This window comes from Curcuma longa, chromosome 15 (assembly GCF_044706935.1).
Source record: "Curcuma longa cultivar G26 ecotype Majalengka, Jawa Barat chromosome 15, ITB_CL_G26_1.1, whole genome shotgun sequence".
Lineage (NCBI taxonomy): Eukaryota > Viridiplantae > Streptophyta > Magnoliopsida > Zingiberales > Zingiberaceae > Curcuma > Curcuma longa.
Window position 1 is genome coordinate 6656746 of NC_133875.1, and position 25011 is coordinate 6681756.

At 39.4% G+C, this 25011-nt stretch overlaps 3 protein-coding genes across 5 annotated transcripts; all 3 read left to right on the forward strand.

Moving 5' to 3' along the window:
• Positions 1–1424: 1424 nt before the first annotated feature.
• LOC141846019 (type I inositol polyphosphate 5-phosphatase 13-like) lies at positions 1425–9696 on the forward strand. The gene is made up of 11 exons (XM_074734001.1): positions 1425–2388; positions 2893–3145; positions 3230–4043; positions 5921–6045; positions 6176–6260; positions 7527–7692; positions 7807–7841; positions 7944–8211; positions 8415–8538; positions 8611–8968; positions 9349–9696. Exons 1-11 carry the CDS (start codon positions 1425–1427, stop codon positions 9694–9696), a joined length of 3540 nt encoding a protein of 1179 aa, XP_074590102.1.
• A 1438-nt stretch (positions 9697–11134) lies between these two features.
• LOC141846021 (cysteine proteinase inhibitor 4) lies at positions 11135–11750 on the forward strand. The gene has a single exon (XM_074734003.1). It carries the CDS (start codon positions 11148–11150, stop codon positions 11583–11585), a length of 438 nt encoding a protein of 145 aa, XP_074590104.1. The 5' UTR covers positions 11135–11147; the 3' UTR covers positions 11586–11750.
• A 6322-nt stretch (positions 11751–18072) lies between these two features.
• Positions 18073–19968, forward strand: LOC141846568 (uncharacterized protein At3g27210-like). Of its 3 annotated transcripts, none has more exons than XM_074734602.1 (4): positions 18073–18193; positions 18291–18493; positions 19253–19330; positions 19400–19968. In XM_074734602.1, exons 2-4 carry the CDS (start codon positions 18340–18342, stop codon positions 19819–19821), a joined length of 654 nt encoding a protein of 217 aa, XP_074590703.1. In that variant the 5' UTR covers positions 18073–18193; positions 18291–18339; the 3' UTR covers positions 19822–19968. The 3 variants fall into 3 exon arrangements, with proteins under 3 accessions (XP_074590703.1, XP_074590706.1, XP_074590705.1); XM_074734605.1 differs by having other exon boundaries at positions 18076–18196; XM_074734604.1 differs by lacking the exon at positions 18073–18193 and having other exon boundaries at positions 18203–18493.
• The last annotated feature ends 5043 nt before the right edge of the window (positions 19969–25011 follow it).

Here is a 25011-nt window from a genome sequence, read left to right on the forward strand (position 1 = left end):
TCAATTTACACCCTATAAAATTATTGTTTTAATTTAGGTATCCAGACATTTACAAACCCTTGCAATTTTATATCGACTTTACCAATGTTAGAATATGACCTTCTTCTTGATTCATCTATTGATAAATTTAAAAGTATAAGCGATAGTCAAGTAACAGACTTTATCCAAGAATTTGAGCATGACACACACACTATAAAATCATGATTTATATGCTTGTATGCATAAAAATTATAGTGATGCCATGAATCTAATAATGCATCATCAAAATTTTACCTCATAACTAATTTCAAAATTATATTGTCCATCATGAAATTATAATTTCAAATTTAAAAATAATTTTTTCACTTTTACTCCTTTATGTTGGGCACTTTTGGAAGTCACATGCAATGCATATGTCGAGGATGGAGGATTATGGTAGAGAACAAATAGTATATATGTTAACTAAAATGATATTTTACTTAATCATATAAGCAAATTAAATTTTGGTATTATCTAAATTACACATCTAACTTTCATAATACCCAAATCACATATTATATTTCTAAAAGACCTTTCTTTCTCTCTAGGTCTATAAACCATTTCATTAAAACTGACTAATAGATTTAGAAAACTCTTAAATATCTTCAAATCAAAATTAATATAATTATAGATAAAAAAATGAAAATTAATATATTTATAAAGGTCTCCTTAATATATATTTATGCAAATACGCTGTAGCTGAATTGAACCGCGGGTGCCAATATAAATGTCTTCTTAATATATATTTATGCAAGTGGATCTCATATATTAAAAGTAGTGAATTTTTAAAATTGTAAAGACTTCATGAAATTTATCATAAACTCGTTACAAAATTTAAGATAATAATACTTACTAATAAATATTAATAAATTTTTGATTTTTTAATATTTAAAAAATATTTTATTCAAAAAATATTAAAATTTTAAATTTTCAAATGATATAAATCCGCCATAATCACACATGACTTCCCTTTGATTCTCTACTTTTTAAAATTTTAAATTTATAATATTATTAAAAATAAAAATAAATTCTATTGTAATAATAAACAAAATATTATTTTAATAATTCCAATAAAAAAGAGATTTTTTATAAATAATTTTTCTCCGTTAAGAGTATACTAAATTTGAATGGAAATTCAAAGAGGGATGAGTGTGACTAGGCCGGGTGGCGCATATGAAATTCCCCGCACTTACTGATCCCGTCCCGCATACATTTTTCATATTCTGCCCGTTGGGGCAGAGTGGGACGACCGTAATCCCCCGCGCGGATGTCGCCTCCCTCTCCGCCCTCCCCCTCTTCTCCTTTGACCTCCATCATCATCATCATCCTCCTCCTCCTCGCATTCCTCCACGTTTCCTTCCCTCAAGCCATCTCCATCCCTCCTTCTGCTACTCGTCGGCCTCCCCATGGAGGAGAGGAAGGAGGAGGACGCCACCGGCGACCGGGTGGCCCGTCCCTCTACCCGCAAAGGCATCTCCTACAGTCAGCCCCTCAGCCGCGACGTCGTCCTAGCCAGCGCCGCTCGCCGCAACGCCATCCGCAAGCAGAGCCTCGACGGCGGCGATCCGACCACCCGCCGCCCCTCCTTCCCCGCCGATGACCACGCCCCTTCCTCCTCCTGCCACGACAAACCCCACCGCCACTCCTCCTCCCTCGAGGAAGCTCGGTTTCCCCCTCCCTCAGCCTCCTCCCAATGCCTACCCGCCAATCTTGGCGGATCCTTCGGCAACCCCTTCTCCCTCGACCACCACCGCGCCGGCTCCGAAGGCGACGAAACCCTAACCCTAGAGCGCGCCATGGTCGAGTTCGGAGTAGCCCCCGGCGCGGTGCCCGAGTTGATGGGCAGCGGCGGCGGCGTCGGCATATTCCGCGTGCCGATCCGCGCCGCAGTGCACCCCGGACGCCCTCCAGCGCTCGAGGTGCGCCCCCATCCGCTGCGAGAAACCCAGGCCGGGTCCTTCCTCCGCACCATTGCCTGCGCTGGGTCACAGCTCTGGGCCGGCCAAGAGTCCGGCCTACGGGTGTGGAACCTCAAGGAGGTTTTCGAGAACTGGGGGCCCGGCGTCATGGTAAGGAAAGGCGATGAGAAGAGCGCGCCATTTAACGAGTCGTGCCGCGCGTCGCCGACGCTGTGCTTGGCGGTCGATGCTGCTAATGGCTTGATATGGAGTGGTCACAAGGATGGAAAGATCAGGGCTTGGAATATGGAACTACCCATCACTGCCGATGCCTCTTCGGATGATCGCGGCTCTTCTTCGTCCGCTGTGGGCAGTACTAGTGGTTGTGGTGGTTGCCCTCCATTCAGAGAGCGTCTTTCATGGCAGGCACACCATCGATCTCCAGTTCTATCCATGGTTATCACATCTTATGGTACTTTCCTTCCATCCCATGTTTATCTGTACAATGTGCCCTGCTTTCATTTGGTTAAAAAGGATCAAATGCGTTCGTGGTCAAGACAGAAAAAGATCTGTAAATGTAAAGTTGTGAAAAGGTTATTTTCCGTTTCTCCTAAAATTTAAATCAATTATAATCATGAACATAACTAAATTTAATTCAATATAATTTATAAAATTATAAGAATCTATCTTTTTTTAGTCAATAACTCATTCTGCTCATGCTGCCAACATAGAACGATTTTTCAAAGCTTGCTTCCAAGAGATATAAATTTCTGAGCTAATAGCCATGTATTAATTGGTGTTATTCACTCTTGGAGTCATTAGAATTACATCGATGATTTCTCACTATTCTAATGCTTCATCCTCCAAAATGGTTCGCGTTGGAATACTACTCTTCATTGATTTTAGTGAAATTAATACCTGAATGTTTTTGGGTGCTCGCATTAAGTAACATATTATATGTATTTTTCAACTCTAGGTGAAATATGGTCAGGTTCTGAGGGTGGAGTTTTGAAGGTATGGCCATGGCATGCCATTGAGAAGGCCCTTTCTCTTACTGTAGAAGAACGACATATGGCTACGTTACTAATTGAGAGGTCTTACATTGATCTAAGGAGCAAATTTACTGTGAATGGTGTTTGCATCTTACCTGCTGTTGATGTAAAATATATGGAATCAGACAATTGTAGGTCTAAAGTGTGGAGTGCTGGTAGTCAAACCTTTGTATTGTGGTATGCTAACTAACTCCTATCAATTGCTTCATGATTAATTTACCAGCTTCCCTTGTTTTCTGATGGTAATTGTTTACCTTGCAGGGATTCCCGCTCAAGGGATCTATTGAAAGTGTTTGGTATTGATGGACAGGGAGAGACTAGGCTTGATCTACCATCTCTGCAAGATCTGAATGTTGAAGATGGAATCAAGACAAAGTCTGTTTCATCATCAAAGAAGGAGAAGTCACAGGGTTCAGTTAGTTTTCTCCAACGTTCTCGTAATGCCCTGATAGGCGCAGCTGATGCTGTTCGCAGAGTTGCTGTTAAAGGAACACTTATTATAGAAGATCAGCCTAGAACAGAAGCCATAGCTGTATCAATGGATGGAATGATCTGGACTGGATGCACAAATGGTTCGGTAGTCCAGTGGGATGGAAATGGCAACCGGGTGCAAGAATATCGACATCACTCTTCTTCTGTTAAATCAATTTGTACATATGGACCAAGGGTGTGGGTGGGTTATGTCAGCGGCAAAGTTCAAGTTCTGGATCTTGATGGGAATCTGCTTGGAGAATGGATTGCACATAGCAGTGCAGTCATAAAAATGGTGTTAGGAGGTTCATATATGTATTCATTGGCACATCAAGGTGGCATCCGTGGGTGGAATATCAGATGTCCTGGACCTCTTGATGATTTATTGCGAACAGAGTTGGCAAATAAGGAGCAATCTTACATGAAATTGGACAATATTAAGATCTTGGTTGGAACTTGGAATGTTGGTCAAGGAAGAGCCTCTCCTAATTCACTTATTTCCTGGATTGGTAGTGCAGCATCAGAGGTTGGATTAGTTGTTGTTGGATTGCAAGAGGTGGAAATGGGGGCTGGATTCCTTGCAATGGCTGCTGCTAAAGAGACTGTAAGATATTTATCCCCTGTTTTTTCTATTATTTTCTCACAGAATCCAGGTTTTTTTGAGTCTGACCTCCTTTCTTACAATATTATTAAACGCAAAGGGAAGGTAAAGTATTATTCCATCAGTTTTGACTATGCAAGATTTTTACCTTTTTCTGCCTTACATAATTATTGTGTTATGAATGTAATGGTGAAATCAATCTCTTTCCTATTTTCTTAATCTTTTGAATAGTTGGTCATCCAATCAAATTTAAGCAGATTGTCCTCTGTGAATTCTGCTACTGACACAGTTATAACCTGAAGGGTTAGTTCATGGTTTGAGCCAGATCACTCTAGTTTGCTCATCCACAAAAGATGGGGAGTGCTGAGAATATAAAGCAAATATTGAATATTTTCTAACATCTTAAAAAAAAAAATGATAATCCCAGTAGCCACATCTCTGGGGGTGGTCGGCCCGGTCCCACGGAAGTTTCCCACCAACCACCAGGGTAAATCGGGAAGCGCATACGGCGGCCAATCCAGATGCCTAGCATCCTTTGATTGCGTTACCCATTTGGAGGAAAATTCCTGCAAATACGCCGTAGCTGGGGATCGAACCGCGGGTCCCTGAGTTACAACCCGGATGTCCTACCGTTGCACCATTGCCCCGGGGACAGGTTGTCAACCAATCTAACCTATCATATCCATCCTAGAATAACATTTGAGCAAATTTCTATCCTTAGAGACACTTTCTACTGTAAACAACAAAATAGTAATCACCACTTGCAATTCATCACTTAATAGTATTTATTTAATTGTGTTGTAATCGCCACTATTAAACTGTATTCAAAGTTTCTGTTAAGTGAAAAAAGGAGGTTTGCTGCACTGTCATTGTGTAATATTATTTGTTAGAGCTATTCTCTTTCCTAATAACTTGAGCATTTGGGATAAGTAAGATCTGAGTAGGAGGTTGTGTTGAAGCTTGCTATCTATAGACATATATATTTATATTTAAGTCAACATACTTGTTGGGCTAGAGTCAGTTGTCCAGTCTTTCCTATCGATGAATATCAGCAAAACAGATAACAACTCAGACCTTTCAAGATAAATGTTATCTTGAAAGAACAGAAGAATATTGCTAGACTTTGACTACATTCTTGGATCAATTGGGGAAGCACTTGTTAGCATTTTGTGTTATCTTGGGAATTTTGTGTTGTTTTTTAGTTCCATTAGCCCCTTGTTAGATTACATGTGCTAATATACATGTATAAAAGAACAGAAGACATAACCTTATGCAATAAAACATGAATTTGTACAGGCTGTAGATGCTTAGACATGTATGCTATTTTGGAAAGTATCTTATTGTAAAATATTTTCTTTGTTTGAAGCTGTAGAAGTACTATGTAACTCAGCATACTTTTGTCCATATCAACTCGTTTATAAGTTGGATGAAATTTTGGAGAATCACTCCTGACAATATATTTCTAAGAAATTCAGTCCCTTTTATTTAATGACCTTGTGTACAGAGAAAACAATCATATTTCTATTTTTTTTCTGAGTTTATTTGGTGAGGAATAAGTATGATCTTCTGTAACAATATTAGCTCTTTAGATATGTGCTTAGTTATTTATGCTGCAGAGATGCTTTCACTCTTCATGTCACTTGGTAATGATTGGTAGTAGTGATAGCTGTAAATATAATGCGAGCACTACTGTAAAATCCTAGGTATGAAGAACCTTCTGTTAAGTTTATAAAACTCTGTATGCTAAGTTCAACTTGGGTGCTGAGAGAGTTATTTCAGCTAACTTTTCTGAATCTGTCTAATTTCCAAGGATATATTTTCAGCTAACTTCTAAACTGATGATACTGTCTCTAAATTTGTGACTGCTCTAATGATCTTAGGTAGGACTGGAGGGGAGTGCTAATGGCCAATGGTGGTTGAATGCAATTGGCAAAACCTTAGATGAAGGATCTTCTTTTCAACGTGTTGGCTCTAGGCAATTAGCAGGGTTACTCATTGCTGCATGGTACGTACTCCATCAATACTTTTATGCTACTTAGGAATTCTTTAATTCGATATGTTCAAATTCAATTATGTAAAATGAGACATTTTGTTTGTACTAGTGACTCCATTGATCTCTTTTTACAATATTCTAGGGCTAGGAAGGGCCTTAGGCCATATATTGGTGATGTTGATGCGGCAGCCGTACCTTGTGGATTTGGGCGTGCTATTGGTAACAAGGTTATGCACTGAACGCTTCTTTTACCATGTAATTTCTTTTTATTTAAACTCAACGTAGATAAAAAGCATTATATACAGGCAGGTTGTGTATGTTGGGAGAATACATTAGGTGTCTAATGTATGAATTAGTTTTCGTAATTATAATCCCTAGTGACTTATTTAAAATAAGATAATAGAACATGACAAAGACACGAGCTGTCTGCCATTTCTTTTTACATATTACTCAGTACTCTCTAAAGTCATGCAACTCATTATGACTCTTTGTACAGAATTTTACCTGAGAAAGGATCCATATTGAGTGTTGGTTAGCTGTTCCATGGGATATGTTAAACTTCTAAAAATTGTTTGTTTTCTCTAAAACTAGATAAATTAAGTTACAGATGAAAATTAGATGAGTGTGTTGAATAGATTTTCAGAAATTAGATTCCTTTCTTAAAGGGAACCTACACAGTTCAAGATGGTGCTGCAATTCACAAAGTACTGAATATTACAGGGTCAACTATGTTCATCAGGGAAATTAATTTTGAAGAGAGATCAAAGAGTTGCCAAATTTTCTTCAGATATGTGGGAAGGCCTTTGCTCGAATGCAAAAGCTTCTGTTAAGTAGTTTTTTGATTGGACAATGTTTGCTTTTCTAAAGTTATTACGGCATGAACATTATAATCAGTTACGGCATTTCAACATTTCTGATTTTATTGCTTTAAGAATGATGACATAACTAGTGTGGTTATGAATTTGTATTTGCATTTATTATTCATTAGGTGGTAAATGAAAATAATCTAGTGTTGTTTGTGTTGATTTAGTTCGATAAATGAATTTTATTGATATACTTGCTTGTAAGTATTCTAATTTGAAAGACCTGCATATCAAATCCATTCTATGTTTTGACAATGAATTCCATGATCTTTACTAACTTGGTAGCTGACACCATAAATTCAATCCAAAAAGTTCAAACAAGCTGAACCTAAAAGGATGATAAGAGTAATTTCTTTTACAAAATTGTATTATTTGTACATTTATTTTGTCAGGTTTTAATCAAATATATTGTGCAACTATGTTGGAAAAGTTTGTAGAGATAGATATAATGAGATATCTCATATTCTGTGAATCATTTATGTATTAATATTTACTATATCCTGACTCAGTGTTTTTATGAATCTCATTTGATCTTTTCATCATCATTGGATATATCTGGTTTCTGATTACTATTTGATGCTTTAACCAAAATGATAGAAAAGTGGGTCATGGTCTAAAGATTACATACAGGGTGCTGTAGGTTTGAGGATGAGGGTCTATGATCGGTCCATATGTTTTGTGAATTGCCATTTTGCGGCACATCTGGAAGCTGTGAGCAGGAGAAATGCTGACTTTAATCATGTTTATCGAAACTTGTCTTTCAGTCGGCCAACCACAGGGGCTCATGGAGCTTCAGGTTTTGGTACTCTTACCCCTATGGACATAGTGGAGATAGTCTGTTAGCATGGATATAAAATGTACAATCTTTTTAACTCCATTGTAATGATTTTTTATTTCGTTTGTTTTGCAGCGGGCCCTACATCTGTCCAACTGCGTGGAGTGAATGTATGCAGTAATTTGATTATTTCAAAACCAGTTGTTTTGAACAACCTTTTCTTTAGAGTTCGATCTAGTTGCTTTTTGATAAAACCTCGTTATGACTGGTAGGCTGTGGGATCTCAATCTGATGATGGCAAACCGGAATTGTCTGAAGCTGATATGGTGGTTTTTCTTGGTGACTTCAATTACCGGCTTCATAGCATCACTTATGATGAAGCTAGAGACATGGTTTCTCAAAGGTGCTTTGATTGGCTTAGAGACAAGGATCAATTACGAGCAGAAATGAAGGCAGGCAGAGTCTTCCAAGGAATGCGTGAAGGGCAAATAAAATTTCCCCCAACATACAAGTTTGAAAGGAACCAACCAGGTTTATCAGGTATGCATTTGTCATAGCTAATTTTGCAAACTTTTTGCTAAGATTGTGAAGCTTATGCTTAGTTTTGTCTTTGTTATACTTCATAGTTTCTTAGCCATGTACTATTATTATTCGTTACTTTTGATTGAAAAAGATACTGCTGTTCGAATGTCTACAACGTTTTTACAATGTTACTGAAGCTACCGTGTCACAACATTTTTTAGGATATGATTCTGGTGAGAAGAAGCGTATTCCTGCTTGGTGTGACAGGATATTGTACCGTGATAGCCGTTCAATTTCAGTAGCTGAATGCTGTTCAGAGTGTCCAGTAGTTTCATCAATAGCCATGTAAGATGAAGTAATTTTTCTGGAATGAAAGCAATATGGTTTAACTGATGTATTTGTATGTTTATGTACTAGGTACGAAGCATGTATGGATGTCACTGAAAGTGATCACAAGCCTGTGAGATGCATATTCTGTGTGGAAATTTCGCATTCTGATGAGTTGATAAGGAGGCAAGAGTATGGTCAGATAATTGCATCAAATGACAAAATAAGACCCTTTATTGAAGAATCTTGTGCTGTTCCAGAAATTACTGTCAGCACAAATAACATTATTATACAAAACCAAGAAACTTCCTTTTTTGGTATCTCAAACAAGTGTAACAAATACAAAGCTGTTTTCAAAATCATTTGTCAAGGGCAATCCAAGGCAGGAGCTGAAAATTCATCAGAACTCTGTGCAAGGTGTTCCTTTGGCTTTCCTTTCTGGCTTGAGGTATATTTTCTGACTTTATGGTTCAATAGTCCTCGGTGGGTTTCTAGTTAAGAAAAATACATTTTCATATCATGCTGTCTATGTTTATGTAAGTTATTTCATTATGTATTTCATTTATTTATATTGCATAACCTAAATGTCGGACCTTACATTGGCGGAAGTTTTGTGCACCGGACAACTCTTTTTTGTTTTTTAACCTAAATGTCTTGATTCCCACAAACTAGGGCCCGAGTAATTTCTTTATGTATGGAAGTCTAGCACAATGTAAGTTTTGCAATGCTGTTATATTGTGTTTTATTTGTGGCATTTCAGAATCAATTTAAATGTTGCATGAAGCATTAGCTGCATTTTCATTATTTCTCATTTTCATTTATATTTAGGTTCAACCAGCAGTTGGCATAATCAAACCCGGACAGACAACCGAAGTTTCTGTTCGTCATGATGAATACTTCCTCAAGGAAGAGTTTGTTGATGGAATACCTCAGAATTTCTGGTGTGAAGATACCAGGGACGAAGAAGTGGTATTGCTAGTTATCGTCACAGGCACTGGCTCAACCGAGAGCACAAGCCAACAGATCTCTGTACGCCATCATTTCTCCTCTGTCGAAGTCGATCAAAAAGTTCCGTCCAGAAGATTTCAGTCAATCCGTCAGCACGGATCTGATGAAGAAGATCCTGTAAGTTCCTCAGATGTAGCTCCAGAATTTAGCAACACCAGAGGCCCATGAGGTTGCACATTGAAACCATTTTTATACTCCATGAAATAGAAACTCTAGTCAGATCTTTCCAGCAATTGCACGAGTCTTGCAGATATATTTGTAAATGTAACTTGTTAGAAGTTTTTTGTATTCTTTTTCCTTTTGTTTGTTGTGGAATTTACAGATAGCATTATTACATCTAGCTCTATGAATTAGGTTGAGCCGTAGCATATTCTTCCCCATTCATACTAATTGCCATTGTTTGGACTCAGGTAACGAAAAGCATATCATGCTCTCACATCCGGATATTTGCAATTTCAATAATGTTATGTCTGACGTATGCAGGATACCAAATATTATTCTTAATAATCTTCTGGTCTTTGAGATAAATGTTATAATAATGTGCTAATTGTAAAAAACTATAGCCGTCAATTTAGGTCGGGTCCGATGGTTTGATCTGTCCTATTAAATAATTTAGATGAGTTAGAGTGAAATTTTATTAATCCATTTTAAGTTTGATTTAGATGGATTGACCTGTTTAGGCCTGCGATCTGCATTGGTTCACCTGTGGTGGACTTGAGTTGATTCACAGATTGAGAAAGTTTATTTATTTATTTTAAAATTTTAAAATTAAAATAAAAAATTTAATGAATTTATAGGTTTGATCTGTCTAAATTATAATTTAAGTTAAAAAATTATAATCTAAATTTAAAATTTTTAATTTTTTTTTTATTTTTTGATAGTCTAATTCACAATTTGCTTTGGATTGAGTTGGATTTAGTTCAACTTGTCAAGTTTCAGTCGTCCGTCGCTGATGGATTTCTGTTTGACAGCTTTTAAAAAAAAAAAAGATAATTCAGAAGATTTCTCAACCAGTTAAGTTAGTGAAACGATCAGACCACACTCGTTCTGTTGCGATACGATGGATTTTTAATGGATTAGATCCGTTCTATCATGAATTAGTACGTAGCTCTATAGAAAATCTCGATAATTGATGCTAAATGTGTAAATAATGATTGATTGATCAAGCTATGCAACTTAAATAAGATTTGAAACCCATTCACTAAATAATATAAAATAACCTGTAAAAAAAACACACAATAATTGCCCATTTTAGCAAGCTACACAGCTGGAACGGAATCAACCAGAAGCAGCAGCCTCCCGTCCCGTACACGTGTGCTTCCCCCCGCTGGAACTACCGTCCAATTCAGCTGCTGGAGCCCACAGGAAGGCGCGCCCATGGTTCGGTCACGACGACGATAAGGCCGGGCGGTCTGCGAGTCCGGTTCAGGTCGAGTCCCGACAAAAATCCGGGCCACGTGATGGCGCCCATGCCCATCTTGAGACGCGGCACGCCGCTCGACCCTCTCACACTCCACGTGTCCAATCTCCACCGTCCCCTCCTTCTCTCTTTATAATCACTCCCTTTCCACTTCCACCGCCATGAACTCTCCTTCTTCCTCTCCTCTCGCCGTTAATCCATGGCTATGCGTCTCGTACTACTATTCTTCTTCCTCCTCCAAGCCCTTCTCCTCTCGGCCTTCCGCGTCTCCGCCGGCGGGGCCCGCGTGGTCGGCGGCCGCACCGACGTCGCCGACGTGGAGACCAACAAGGAGGTGCAGGAGCTCGGCCTCTTCTCCGTCCACGAGTACAACCGCCGCGTCGTCCTCGGAAACAACAGCGACGGCCGCCTCCTCCGCCGCCGCCCCCTCGTGTTCTCGCGCGTGGCGGCGGCGCAGCGACAGGTGGTGTCCGGCATCAAGTACTTCCTCCGCGTGGAGGCCGGCGAGGAGGGGCGCCGACGACGAAGGTTGCGGACGTTCGACGCCGTGGTGGTCGTCAAGCCATGGCTCGCCTCCCGCACGCTCCTCTCCTTCAGCCCCGGCGACGACACCGGTGTAGGGGATATCGACGCGTAATTAACGAATAATTAAGGTGTTTAATTTCTGTATTAGGCGATAAGCTAAGAGGGTTTAGAATAAGCAAGGATGGATGGCTTTTTGTGAGCTAGCTGTCTTATAAATCGGCGCGTGAGTATTTGCCGTTGAGCTAAATAATAAAGGTGTTTGATTTTGTTGACTAAAGTCTGTACAAATTTGATGTTTAATTAATTAATCATATATATTAATTTCAACTATATATATATATATATATATGTTCGACATTAATCATCCAACATAAACATAAAGCACAAAATAAGTTATATTTAAAACTCTTAAATTATCTTAGGGATCCAGCCGTGCTTTTGTTCGACTTCCTAAAATATGGTGTTATGGGCCATGTCGTACGGTAGGAACATAGTTCTCGAAAAGTCAGGATCTGATTCAATTGTAGATGGCATGTCGAATAGGAAATTGACTTAACCTCGCGTCTTGACTTGGTGACCTCAACCCGACCTCTAGGTTAGCTCGGGATCCCGTGTTCTCAAGTCCCTCAGCTCAGCTTGGGCCCTTTGAGAAGCCGACTTCCATACAACAACCTCTGTGAGTTATGACCCTCGGCTATTCAGTCGAGTTCGCCCACCTCGGCACCACTCATATACAAACTCAATGCAAGAAGACAGTCTAGGTTGGGATTCGACGCCTGACCCAATGGCTAGGCTTAACTCAGGACAGTTATATCTCCTGAGGTCGAGGGTTGCGTTCGAGGTTCCGACTCTACAATTATGCCTCATGCCCCCAGCACAGTCCTCTCCCAGTTCAGTACTTCACTCAAACCCAGGTGTTCGAGCTCTGCTCAGAGGGTCGACTTCTCCGCCAATTAGTCTCCCTTTGTCTTTAGTGCCCTGCTCAGCACTAACCAATTCCTTTCTTTTGCTCGGTCAATCAATTCGCTGCCAAAAGAATATGGGTAATCATGTGATATGATGGCTAATCTACTCTCCTACTTATATGACATGATGACATTACACTACCCCTCACTGTTATGATCATGATAGGACACTTTTCTCACCTGAATAGGACATGCCTTCTGACAAGATCTCCACACGGATATCCTCCTTGATTACAAACATGACAGTTGACCTTTATCCTTCTCTCACCCTTGCTTATAAAACTCTCATTCTTTGAAGATACAGGTACGCACATATACATCAAAAAGTTCATTCATTAAATCCTTTCCTGCTTCCCTCCTTCCGATGACTGACTTGGACATCAGAGTGGTTGAGCTAGGACACCCTTAGCCTTTCTCCTCACTGTCTTGGTGTTTGCAGGATCGTAGAGCCCGGTTTCACCTTTACCCTCGTGAGGTCAATCCTAGTATTGAGTGGCCGTAACGTGTCTGAGAGACGATCTCAATAGGAATTTATAGTGTTGTGTGAAACATTAAAATCATTTATGATCTCTACTTATGAATATTAATAAATTATTTAAGTTCATTTTTAATTGACATTTAGATATTAAATAAACATAAATAAATTCATTTGATTCATTTAAACCCTATCTCTAAAAAAAATCTAAATCTAAATCTAAATCTTGGAAATAATATAAAATCATAATGTAAATAAAATTATTATTTCTAATTGATGCTCATCACCATGTCATGTCATGTCATGATCCAAAAGGAATCTCAAACACAGTGAATTCCCAAAGGAACAATTTTATAACAAAATTATAATGCAAATTGATGTGATAATAGAAACAAAAGAAACCTATCTATCTCTAATAATCCGCACGGAAGGGGCTCTGCCAACCAAAAACAAGCACCCAAACACCAATAATTCACCAAGGAGCCCACCTTTGACCTCAATTTCATTTTATAAAGCAATTTTGAAAAGCTCCTCAAAATTTAGGTGCTATTTTAAATTTCGCCCTCAAAGTTTAATATTAATTAAAGCACCCCTCATATTTTTTGATTAATTTCATTTTAAATTGTCTTATTAATAAACTATTTAACTTCATTTTTAATTGACATTTAGATATTAAATAAACATAAATAAATTCATTTGATTCATTTAAACCCTATCTCTAAAAAAAAAAATCTAAATCTAAATCTAAATCTTGGGAATAATATAAAATAATGATTTAAATAAAATTATTATTTCTAATCGATGTTCATCACCCTGTCATGTCATGATCCAAAAGGAATCTCAAACACAGTGAATTAATTCCCAAAGGAACAAATTGATATCAAAATTATAATGCAAATTGATGTGATAATAGAAACAAAAGAAACCTAATTAACTATATCTAATAATCCACACGGAAGGGGCTCTGCCAACCAAAAACAAGCACCCAAACACCAATAATTCACCAAGGAGCCCACCTTTCACCTCAATTTCATTTTATAAAGCAATTTTGAAAAGCTCCTCAAAATTTAGGTGCTGTTTTAAATTTCCCCCTAAAATTTTAATATTAATTAAAACACCCCTCCTATTTTTTGATTAATTTCATTTTAAATTGTCTTAATTAGTAAGTCATCTTGATTGGATATCTTGATGAGTTGAATAATCCAAATGGATCATAATTGATCATAGACTGGATGATCGAAATTGTCTAAGTGAAAGTCAGTATGATTAATTGGACACTTGATGATCAGAAGTCCAACAGATAATTGACAAGAGGTGAGAAGTCCAAGTGGATTATAGAGGATCAGATATTTAGTATGAGAAGAGAAAGTTCAAACGAATCATAGAGAATCAGCCACTTGACAATGAGGGAAAACCTAATAAATTATGATTGATCATATATTAGACATGAGACGAAAAATCTAAATAGGTCAAGAAAAAATGAATATTTGACAAATTACAAAGTCTCAACATGTTAAGGTTGGCTGGATGTTGGACAATGAAAAATCTTGACAGGTTAATCATGGAGAACCAGACACTTGATAATGAAGGAAGACCTAACAGATTATAATTGATTATATTAGACGTGAAATGTAAAATCTAAACAGGTCAAAAAATAGATATTTGACAAATTACATGTTAAGGTTGGTTGGATGTTAAACAACGGAAAGGCTTGGCATGCAAAGATTAATTGAATGCTGAGTAAAGAAAGTCTTGGTAGGTTGAGATTAATCGAATACTAGGTAAGATAAAAATTCAACCTTGGTAAGACTAAAACATAAGTATTAGTCGATTGATAGGATGTATCGATTGACCGATGAACTCTAAACTTTAAAATTCAAATTTGAGGTGTTTTTATAATTTGCTATAGTAACTTTGAGGTTTACTATAGTAATGAGGATTTGCTAAAGTAATTTTCATTTGCTACAGTTTTAGTCCATTATTATTGTAACAAACAGAAAGTTAATTAGAAATTTGATTGTTCAACAATTGATTGTAATCAGTTGACTTATGGAGTGTAGCAGTTGATTGATATTACTATTCAAGTGAATAGAAAGTTCAGAATTCGACTATAAAATTTAATTGATTATGCAATAGTCAACTGAGTAATGAATATTCAACTGATCGTAATGGACAGTCAACTTATGCTAAGGTAGATGAAGCCATTGAGTTGATAGGTCAGATAATATTCGAATCTACAGTTGATCAATCGACTAATAGATAAGATCAATCGATCGATAGAAATCAGTTCACAACAACCTTATAAAAAAGGATTTTAAGGAAGATTGAAGGAGTTGGTTCTTAAGGATTTGGAGATGAAGTATTGTTATATTTCTTATTATCAAAAGATAATTCAAAGTAACGAGAAAACCTTTAAAACAAAGACTCGTATAAAATTGTTACTTTCATTTGTATTTGTATATTTGTTTTGTATTTATATTATTTTGTAAGAAATAGATTGTATGAGATTTCTTCTATCTCTGAAAGGTGTTCGAGAAAGAAAAGAGACTAATGGTGGAGTTCATTAGGATTATACTTTGGATGTAGTAATTTTAAAAGATGATAAACTAAGTAAATTGATTTGTCTTATACTTATGTTTTCTTTTATTATATATTTTATTTTCATTGAATGTTAACTCTTTATAGACGAGCGTAAAATCAAGATAAAATGATCAAAATTATTCACCTTCTCTAATTAACATGGTCCAATATTTATAATAAATGACAATAATAACTCATCTTCTCTATAGTTCTGTGGTCATTGTTACTAATAGTATCATTGCATTTATCATTATCACCGTCCAATTCATAAAGATTTATAGGGATTGACCTCAAATTTTCCTTTATCTTCCTTCAATGTTCTCTATGACCTAAAAGTCAATGCCTTCTTCAATGCTACAATAGATCATTTGTTGGTTAAGTTCAAACAATTAATGACATTGGAGTGTCATTTTACATTTTTTGATTTATTTGATAGTCAAAATTAAATCATTCTTATTATAATTAATCAGATGGTAAAAATTAAATATATAATAAAAAATTATAGCACACGAGTCATATGCAAAGCAAGACGACCCAAATTATTTTGAAACAAAATTAAAATTATATATATATATATATATATATATATATATATATATATATAGAGAACTGATCTCCTGCGCTCCGTTCCCTGGGCCGGAATCCGGCCGGAATTCCGGCCGAAACAGGGCAGACACGGTGGCGCCCGCTTTCGTCGAAAATCGACCGGATTCCGGCCGAATCACGGCCGGAGACCGGCCGCGGTCGACGCGCCGGCGCCGGGCGCATCGACCTCGGCCGGTCTCCGGCCGTGATTCGGCCGGAATCCGGCCGATTTCGGCCGGAATCGGCCAACAGTAGTTGTTGGCCGATTCCGGCCGAAATTCGGTCGGATTCCGGCCGAATTTGGCCGGAATCCGACCACCGGACCCGGCGCCGGTGAGTTGCGCATCCATCGGCGCCGGTCCGGTGGCCGGAGATGGCCGGACGCCGGTGAACAGCTGCGGTGAAGGAGCAAACGTCCGAGGAGAAACACTGTGCGTCGATCGGAGAAACGGACGGTCCGGATGGTTTCGCGCACGGAGAGCGTAGGAGAGGGGAGCGCAGGAGATCAATTTTCTATATATATATATATATATATATATATATATAGATTTGATCTCCTGCGCTCCGTTATCCTGCGCTCCCCGTGCGCGACGCAATCCAGACCGTCCGTTTCTCCGATCGACGCACAGTGTTTCTCCTCGGACGTTTGCTCCTTCACCGCAGCTGTTCACCGGCGTCCGGCCATCTCCGGCCACCGGACCGGCGCCGATGGATGCGCAACTCACCGGCGCCGGGTCCGGTGGTCGGATTCCGGCCAAATTCGGCCGGAATCCGGCCGAATTTCGGCCGGAATCGGCCAACAGCTACTGTTGGCCGATTCCGGCCGAAATTCGGCCGGATTCCGGCCGAATCACGGCCGGAGACCGGCCGCGGTCGACGCGCCGGCGCCGGGCGCGTCGACCGCGGCCGGTCTCCGGCCGTGATTCGGCCGGAATCCGGCCGATTTCCGGCGGAATCGGCCAAAAGTCGGTCTGTCGCGTTTCTGGCTGGATTCCGGCCGGATTCCGGCCACAATCCGGCCAGAATCCGGCCCCGACCGGAGCGCCGGCGAGCTGGCTTTCCAACGTGTCCGGTCCGGCGGGCGTCGGTGACCGGACGGCGGCGCGACGGCGGTGGAAGCGGCGATGGGTCGGGGCGGTGCGCAGGTGTCGCGCAGTGGGCGGTGCGCAGGAGATCAGTTCTCTATATATATATATATATATATATATATATATACGAGTTTGATATCCTGCGCGAACGAAAAAATGCGTCCCGTGCGCACACGATCCCGGCCGTTCATCGCGAAAAATCCAGGCCGTTTATCCAAAAAATCACTGTAGCTTCTCTGCGTCGTCGGCGTTCTCGCCGCTGTCGCTCCCCCGTCCGGCCACCGCCGGCCACCGGACCGGCGGCGATGGATGCGCAACTCACCGGCGCCGGACTGGTGGCCGGATTCCGGCCGGAATCGGCCAACAGCGTCTGTTGGTCGATTCCGACCGAAATCGACCGGATTCCGACCGAATCGCGGCCGGAGACCGACCGCGGTCGACGCGCCCAGCGCCGGCGCGCGACCGCGGCCGCGATTCGGCCGGAATCCGACTGATTTCCGGCCGACAGTGGCCATTGGGCACTGTCCTGTTTCCGGCCGGATTCCGACCGGATTCCGGCCGTAATCCGGCCGGAATCCGATGTCGGAATGTGCGTCGGCGAGTTGCGCTTCCAACGGTCCGGGTCCCGTGGCCGGCGGTGATCGGACGGCTGTGCGACGGCGGCGGAAGTGGATGGGGGTCGACGGTCACGCACGGATCACATAGGGATGAGTCGCGCGGGATATCAAACCTCTGTGTATATATATATAAAAGAGGCATTTTGATAATATTAAATTTGTAGGTGCTATCTTTAAAAAACAGCTAAACTTTAGGGGGCATTTGAAATTTTCTTATAGGGTTAAAATATTAGTCTATTTGATTAGCCCAATTGAAGACAAAACTATCAAGAAACCTCCATCACCTGTCTCTCTCCTACGAGCACTCTCTGGCGGAGTGTCAGTGCGCAAGCCTCCTCCTTTGGCCGCCTTCTGATGTCGAAGACTTCGCTGCTTATCTTAAAAATGCGATTTTGATCGCCTCGGACCAAGTCGTAGAACCCCCATCTCCCCTTCTTGTGCTCTATCAGAACTACTACTCCTACTCTCTGTAGCTTTTCTTCAACCTTGGTCGTCTGATGTTGGCAGGTCTAGGAGCTTTGACGTGCTGTTGATCGTCAAAGTTCGCATCTTGAAGATGGGCGCATGTTCTTCGGTCGATAGAGATGCAGATTCCAGCATCAGATACCGCCTGGGTGTGAGCTACAAGGGGAGAGGGATCTCCGTTTCATCTCCGGCCAAGGAGAAGCCTTTGGATGGGGAAAAGCCAGTCGGCGGATATTGTGCTCATGGTATGCTTTTTTAGGGCATTTAAATGCTTTTTTATGCTCCTTCCTGTGTTTGACAGCAACTGCGAAAGATTTGGTCTTCTTCATAGTTCACTGAGGGAATAATCCAATTTTAGAGTGGATTATGGATGAGGAACTAGGATTTCAGTAAGCAAAGATTAAGAGTACTATTGCAGATTTATATGTAGAAATTGAATCTGTTTCTACTGTATTTGAATGATCTTGTCTATCATCTACTTTTTGAGACCTTCAAACCTAAGGGCACAGTTAAGGTCAAGATTGGCCATAGGAAGAGCTTGAGATATTGTTTGTAGAAGATTTTTGATATGGATCTATAAAATCTATACTATTAGTTACTGCAATTTTGTTTTTTGTTATTCGGTTGCCTGTGTGAACTGCATTACAAACATTTATTTGGATATTTTGAAGTAGAACTTCATGTTCATGTCCTCCAGCTAATTTGAACAGGTATTGTGAAATTGGTGCTTCTCGAGTAGAACTTCAATTCATAAACTCGACGATACTCTCTAGATAGCCCGGATGCATTTCTGTTTCTAACTTTTCTTCCTGCGGAAGAGAACTTTCAGCATACTTTCATATATTTATCGATACATTTGATGTTAAACACAATTGCTATCAGATAAACTCTGTTATCAATTTGTTCTTAACTATGTATCAAGTTTGTTTAGGGAGTATTATGATCATTTATGCAATTCTATATGCTCAACTTGTTTTTCTGTGCTTTCGGTGTTGTGAGTGCAGTCGTCACAGATGAAGTCTTCTTCGACTCATGCACATGGCTAGATTCAGATTGTGAAGATTTCTTTAGCGTCAATGGAGGTATGACCTATTCCCAGACCTATTTCATGCCATAAATTTTCGTTTACTAGTTCGTTTTCTTGGATGTAGAATTCACCCCTCAAGGTACTACTCCAATTCATCAATTAAGTGTACCAATGACTCCTAGGGAGTTTTCAGACTCAAAGTCAGAACCTTCTCCAACTGGCAGAAAGAAACTTGGTGAACTTTTCCGAGAAACCTCACAAGTAGAGTTGGAAGATGGTGTGCCAAATGCCCCTAAAGCAGAGGTCGTTAAGAAATTGGATTGTGACACAGCCAACACAAGACAACTTCAGGGATCATCAACCGGAGCTCTGTACCTATCCGAGAACACTCTGTTCAATAGTAAGGAGGCGACGACGCCGAATAAAGACTCTAAAATTAGGAAAGACAAAATATGGAAGACGCAGCAGTGTTGTTTGCCAAGCTTGCATACTTTTGGCATTGATGACAGAAGATCAAAGATAAACTCTGGACCCTGCCTTGTCTGAAAATGTTGTTTCGAAAATTCTAAGTGATGAGTGATCCAAATGATAAGCTTATGTAACTAGAGGAAACTTCTTGGATCCTTAAGCTTGTACTTTATGTAAAACATAATCTTTGCTCGAGTGAAATCCTTCGTGAAGTTATGCGATGAATATGATAAACTAGTAATTATCTTCCTGCTTTGTGTTCAAGAGTAATTTGCAATCACCCCCAATAATGTGCATAAACCTATGAGTTTAAGCTCCTTAGTCGATAGATTATGATCATGCCATCCAAACGTTTGGATATGTTTGATGACAATATCTGCTTTTTTTATACGATCTCTTGAAGTAAAATACTTGATTTTGGATATTTTATCTACTAGATCTTATGTTGTTCTTGTAAGATTGAACTTGACTCTGGAGAGGGGGTGAATAATGTTATGAATTTTATGAGCTTTAAAGGACGAAAAAAATTCTAAATAATATAGATAGAGTAATGCGGCGGAAAAGGATAAACAATTAAAGTAGATATATAATTAATTTGATAATAATATTTTCTAAGTTAAGTATATAAGATTTCTATAGTATAAATTGTCAAGACGCACGGTATAAACAAATTGATTCTTATTATGATTAACTCTTTTCTAAAAAGATTCTAGAGGTAGAGAAACTTTAAAAATAATCTAAAAATAAAGCAGATAATAATACAATAATGTACGATAATAATGTAATAATAGTGCTACGCTCAAGTTGTCGTATTCAGAAAGTAAAGCACGATGTTGCAGCACATGGCCAAAGTAGCATCCAAAAAGCACTGAATGTGAGCATGAGCACAACGAGAATGAAATACTTGAAAGCTCTATCTCATGGCTCATTTTATAGGTCTTCTTCAGATGCTGGTGTGACATCTCTCAGTCGTCTGAAAGTCTGTTGACATGACTGCAATATTTATTCAATAATAAATGTTATCCGCGATCCTAGTGGGATCCCCCGGTCGATTAGGATCTCCTTGGTCGCTAGATCAACTCCCTTCTTTAATCTGACTTTCTTGTATCACATGATTTCATTTATACCAGTCACCTGGATGCTATGGTTGCCCGCCCCTTGCTCTAGTCGTCTACGAGACCTCAACTCCAACAGTCGAAGGTTATTTCCAGTGAGTCGCTTGGGCTCCCTCTCGGTTGCTTAGAATTGTCGAAATTTATTTCTCTGCACTTGATATGTGTAATCAGTATGATATTAATTTTAACTTTACTCGCGTGTATCTTGGTTAGATGTTCAGCTTCTATCTGACCCATCCAGTGTAATTTGTCAAACCACAGCTCTTAACTGCCTCTACTTGGACTTGCCTACTAAGCCACAGCTCCCAACTGCCTTCATTTGGACTTATTCTGTAAGCTACAACTCTTAGCTACCTTGACTTAGACTTGTTCTGCCTAGTTCCCAATTATGACTTTTCTGCTTGATTCCCAATCAAGATTTCCAACTGCTTAGTTTTCAATCAGGACTTTGCACTTGTCTAGCTTCACTAAGATTTAGCTAATTATCTGGTTCCCAATCAGGACTTCGTACTTGCCTAATTTCACTGAGACTTCCACTGCTTGATTCCTAACCAGGACTTGCACTGCTTAGTTTCCAAGCAGGATTTGCCCACTTGTCAAGTTTCCTGCACACTTGATAACATCCATCAATATATATACATACTAACTTTAAACTTAGTTATATATCAAAACATAGATTTGATATTATGCTCCCAGCATCAATAATTTTCCTTTTTTTATTGTATGGAAACTCAATTTAAAATTAGCTAAAATCAACACAATATTAAAAAAAATGAAGGTGAGCATTAATGTATGATAAAAAAATGATAAATCCCAGTCAGTCCCTGGGGGGTGGCCGGTCCGGTCCCACGGAAGTTTCCCACCGACCACCAGGGTAAATCGGGAAGCGCATACGGCGGCCAATCCAGATGCCCAGCATCCTTTGATTGCGTTCCCCATTTAGAAAAAAATTCTTGCAAATACGCCATAGCTGGGGATCGAACCGCAGGTCCCTAGGTCACAACCCGGACTCAGGGATTCCACAAGTAATTAGCTCCAATGAATTTAAATAATTGAAATATAAGCTAAATCAAGTTACTTGAAATGAAGTAATAATAATTAATTATAAGTCAAGCAAGTCGAGATAAGCAAAGTAAGTTATCTAAGTCGAACATAAGTCTAACATTTGTTGGAAATGTGAATGGAAATAAAGAATTGGAAGGATGCAGAAGACCCTCATATGGAGGAGTTTTAGTCCCACATTGGTAGTTAAAGGACAACTTAGTTGACTTATATTGTATCACAAGCATTGATGTTGTGAACAAATGCATGGGGAGAGGCTCTCTCTCACACATGGGTGCGCAGGGGAGCTGCAAATCCAGGACCTAGATTGAACTGCCCGCAAGGCAACTTGTGTGCGAGCGTGACTTACGAGCGTCGAATGTCGGACCGGTCAGTGCATAATTTGCCCAAGCAGATCAACCAATATTTTGCAATCCCGTTCCATTTTTGTAACGGTGGCTGCGGTGAAATAGACAAGAGTTATTATCTGGCGTTGAAACGACCAGAATTAATTACTTAACGTTTCGAATCAAGCCATCAATTCTATCATTAATCTCCAATTAATGGGAGATATGTTGTGAGGTTATAAAAGAGGAAGTGATGTGAGACCACAGGTAGAGTATTCTCGATCCCTCGCTTCCCTTTCCTCTTTCCTCTGCTTCCCCTGGTGATAGTCTTTGGGTGTAATCAGTTCGTCGGAAACAATTTGTGCTTCTTCGTTTTTCCGATCTTGCCGTTGTATCCTAGGAAACAGATGTCCGTCGAGACCTCTAAGCACCGCCGGAGGGGCTGAATCTGTTTTAAGGAAACTGCGTTGAACGCATGCCTCTGCAACTCGGCTCAGTGACTCGGCCACTCCACGTCTCGACCACTTGGTGTCTCGGCCACCCGGCTCGGCAACTCAGCTCGGCACTCGGCCACTCGGCTCGGCAGCTCGGCTCGGCAGTCGCCCACTCGGCTCAGCAACTCGGCTCGGCACTCGGCCACTCGGGTCGGTAGCTCGACTCGGCAGTCACCCACCCGGCTCAGCAACTTGGCTCGGCACTCGCCCACTCAACTTGGCCATTCAGCTCGGCAGCTTTGCTCGACAGTCGCCCACTCGGCTCAGCAACTCAGCTCGACACTCGATCACTCAACTCGACAGTCGCCCACTCGGCTCGGCAACTCAACACTCAGTGACTCGACCACTCAGCTCTCTCCACCAAAGATCGTCAACAACATTAACTAACCAAGTAAGACATTTATAAAACTGAGTAAGACTTATAAATGATATGGACAAACTGAAGCATAAAACTCACACAAGTCATACTAAGCCATTATAAGTCAATATAAGTTTATATAAGTTAAACCAAGTCTAAGGAATTAATCAGACATGTAAACATTAAACTTATAATAAGGCAAGACTTTATAACTTATGCTTAAGCAATAACTAACTTAACATGACTTGAATGATTAATATATTTTTTAATGGTCAATGGTCATGTAAGTAGAGGTAAATAATCTTTAAGTAAGATACATAATAGACTTAGGATAATTTGATTTTAAGTCAAGCAGATAAGTAATTTTAAACCCAAATGAAGTTAAGTCAAAGTGAGTGAAAGAATAGCTAAACAAAGAAGCTAAGTATCAATATTTGAAGTAATAAAAAATGAGTCAATATCGGACAAATCAAAATCAATCAAGACCTAAACCCTAGTCTAGTGAAACTATTAGTTAGCTCCTCCTAAATTTGAGGTTTATTTCTTTTTATCCAAAAGTTTCTATCTTCTCTTAAATGTGACATGAAACAAATCCATATAATTATCCCTAGATTTGAACTAGAGTTAATGGTGTATACATTATTTTGTCTAACTCCTAATAAGGCCAAGTTTGGTTCTTTAATGAACTTAGTTGAAGGTAATTCTATTTTATGAATAGTATCATATAATCGATTTATGCTAAGCAAATTAAATATGAATTTTTTGGCATAAAAAACTTTCTCAATAAAGACTTTTGAAATTAAATTTATGTTACCTGACCTAAGTACCCTTAATTTTTTATTATTTTCGAAGCAAACAGTTCTCATTTCCTTTAACTTTAGTAAGGTAAACATTTCTTTATTTCCGATCATGTGTTTGGAGCATCCATTCATGTTGCACTTGACTTATCGAGATTTTTGGATATGTCTCGGTTATAAGAGTGGTGCAACATATTTAATCTAGTTCAGTTTCTTTATTTTGAATTTTTAACTTTTCTCAAAGATCTTTTATATCCTTAAATAGTCCAACTTTCTCAAGTTGAGCTTGAGTTAGACCACAAAGGATGATGTTTGCTGCTTTTGCATTTACCTAGGCTTCTTGCATAATGTTACTTGTCCATGCATGACTGAATCTGCATAGCTCACATTTTGAATCTCTAGGCAGGTCAACCCCTTTTTGAATGATTTTCCAACAGCTTAAATTATTTTTTAGGATTGACTTCATCCTCTTCCAATAAGCAAAGTTGTTGCCATTGAATAATGAAGTTCGGATTGTGGCAACCTTCTTGTAAGGCCATTGAGCTTAGGGTTATAAATTGATTTTGGTTGAGTTAGAGTTAGGTCATTAAGTTCTCACTCAAAATGCAAAATTCATCCTAAGTTAAATGCAGATTTTTCTTTGGGCTAATTAAATAAAGAGTTCCTAACTTAGCTTCTAGGTCGCGGTGAGGCTCAAGGGCTTTAATCATGAGCAACAACCACTTCCTAAGAACAAAGCTAAAATGAGAACTTTAAATTTTACTAACTTTAGTACAATCCCTGAGTCTAACTAGTTTAGAACGAGGTAAGTTCGCTTCAGCTAGTTCCACCTAATCTGAGCTTTCCTAATGTACTATCAGCTCAACCCACTCTAATATCAATTTGTAAGATTGAACTCGATGCTAGAGGGAGGGTGAATATTATTACAAATTTTAAGAGCTTTAAAGGATGAAAAATAACTCTAACAATATAAATAGAGTAAAGCAGCGGAAAAAGATAAGCAATTAAAGTAGGTATATAACTAACTTGATAATAATATTTTCTAAGTTAAGCATGTAAGATTTCTATAGGATAAATTGTAAAAGTGCGCGACATAAACAAATTGATTCTTATTAC

Bases quoted from the DNA above. Each gene is read 5' to 3' on its own strand.
- LOC141846021 (XM_074734003.1), top strand. From the start codon at position 11,148: ATGGCTATGCGTCTCGTACTACTATTCTTCTTCCTCCTCCAAGCCCTT.
- LOC141846568 (XM_074734602.1), top strand. From the start codon at position 18,340: ATGGGCGCATGTTCTTCGGTCGATAGAGATGCAGATTCCAGCATCAGA. The intron at 18,494-19,252 runs GTATGCTTTTTT...TTGTGAGTGCAG, and splicing joins CGGCGGATATTGTGCTCATG to TCGTCACAGATGAAGTCTTC. The intron at 19,331-19,399 runs GTATGACCTATT...TCTTGGATGTAG, and splicing joins TTTCTTTAGCGTCAATGGAG to AATTCACCCCTCAAGGTACT.
- LOC141846019 (XM_074734001.1), top strand. From the start codon at position 1,425: ATGGAGGAGAGGAAGGAGGAGGACGCCACCGGCGACCGGGTGGCCCGT. The intron at 3,146-3,229 runs GTATGCTAACTA...TTTACCTTGCAG, and splicing joins AGTCAAACCTTTGTATTGTG to GGATTCCCGCTCAAGGGATC. The intron at 8,212-8,414 runs GTATGCATTTGT...AACATTTTTTAG, and splicing joins GAACCAACCAGGTTTATCAG to GATATGATTCTGGTGAGAAG.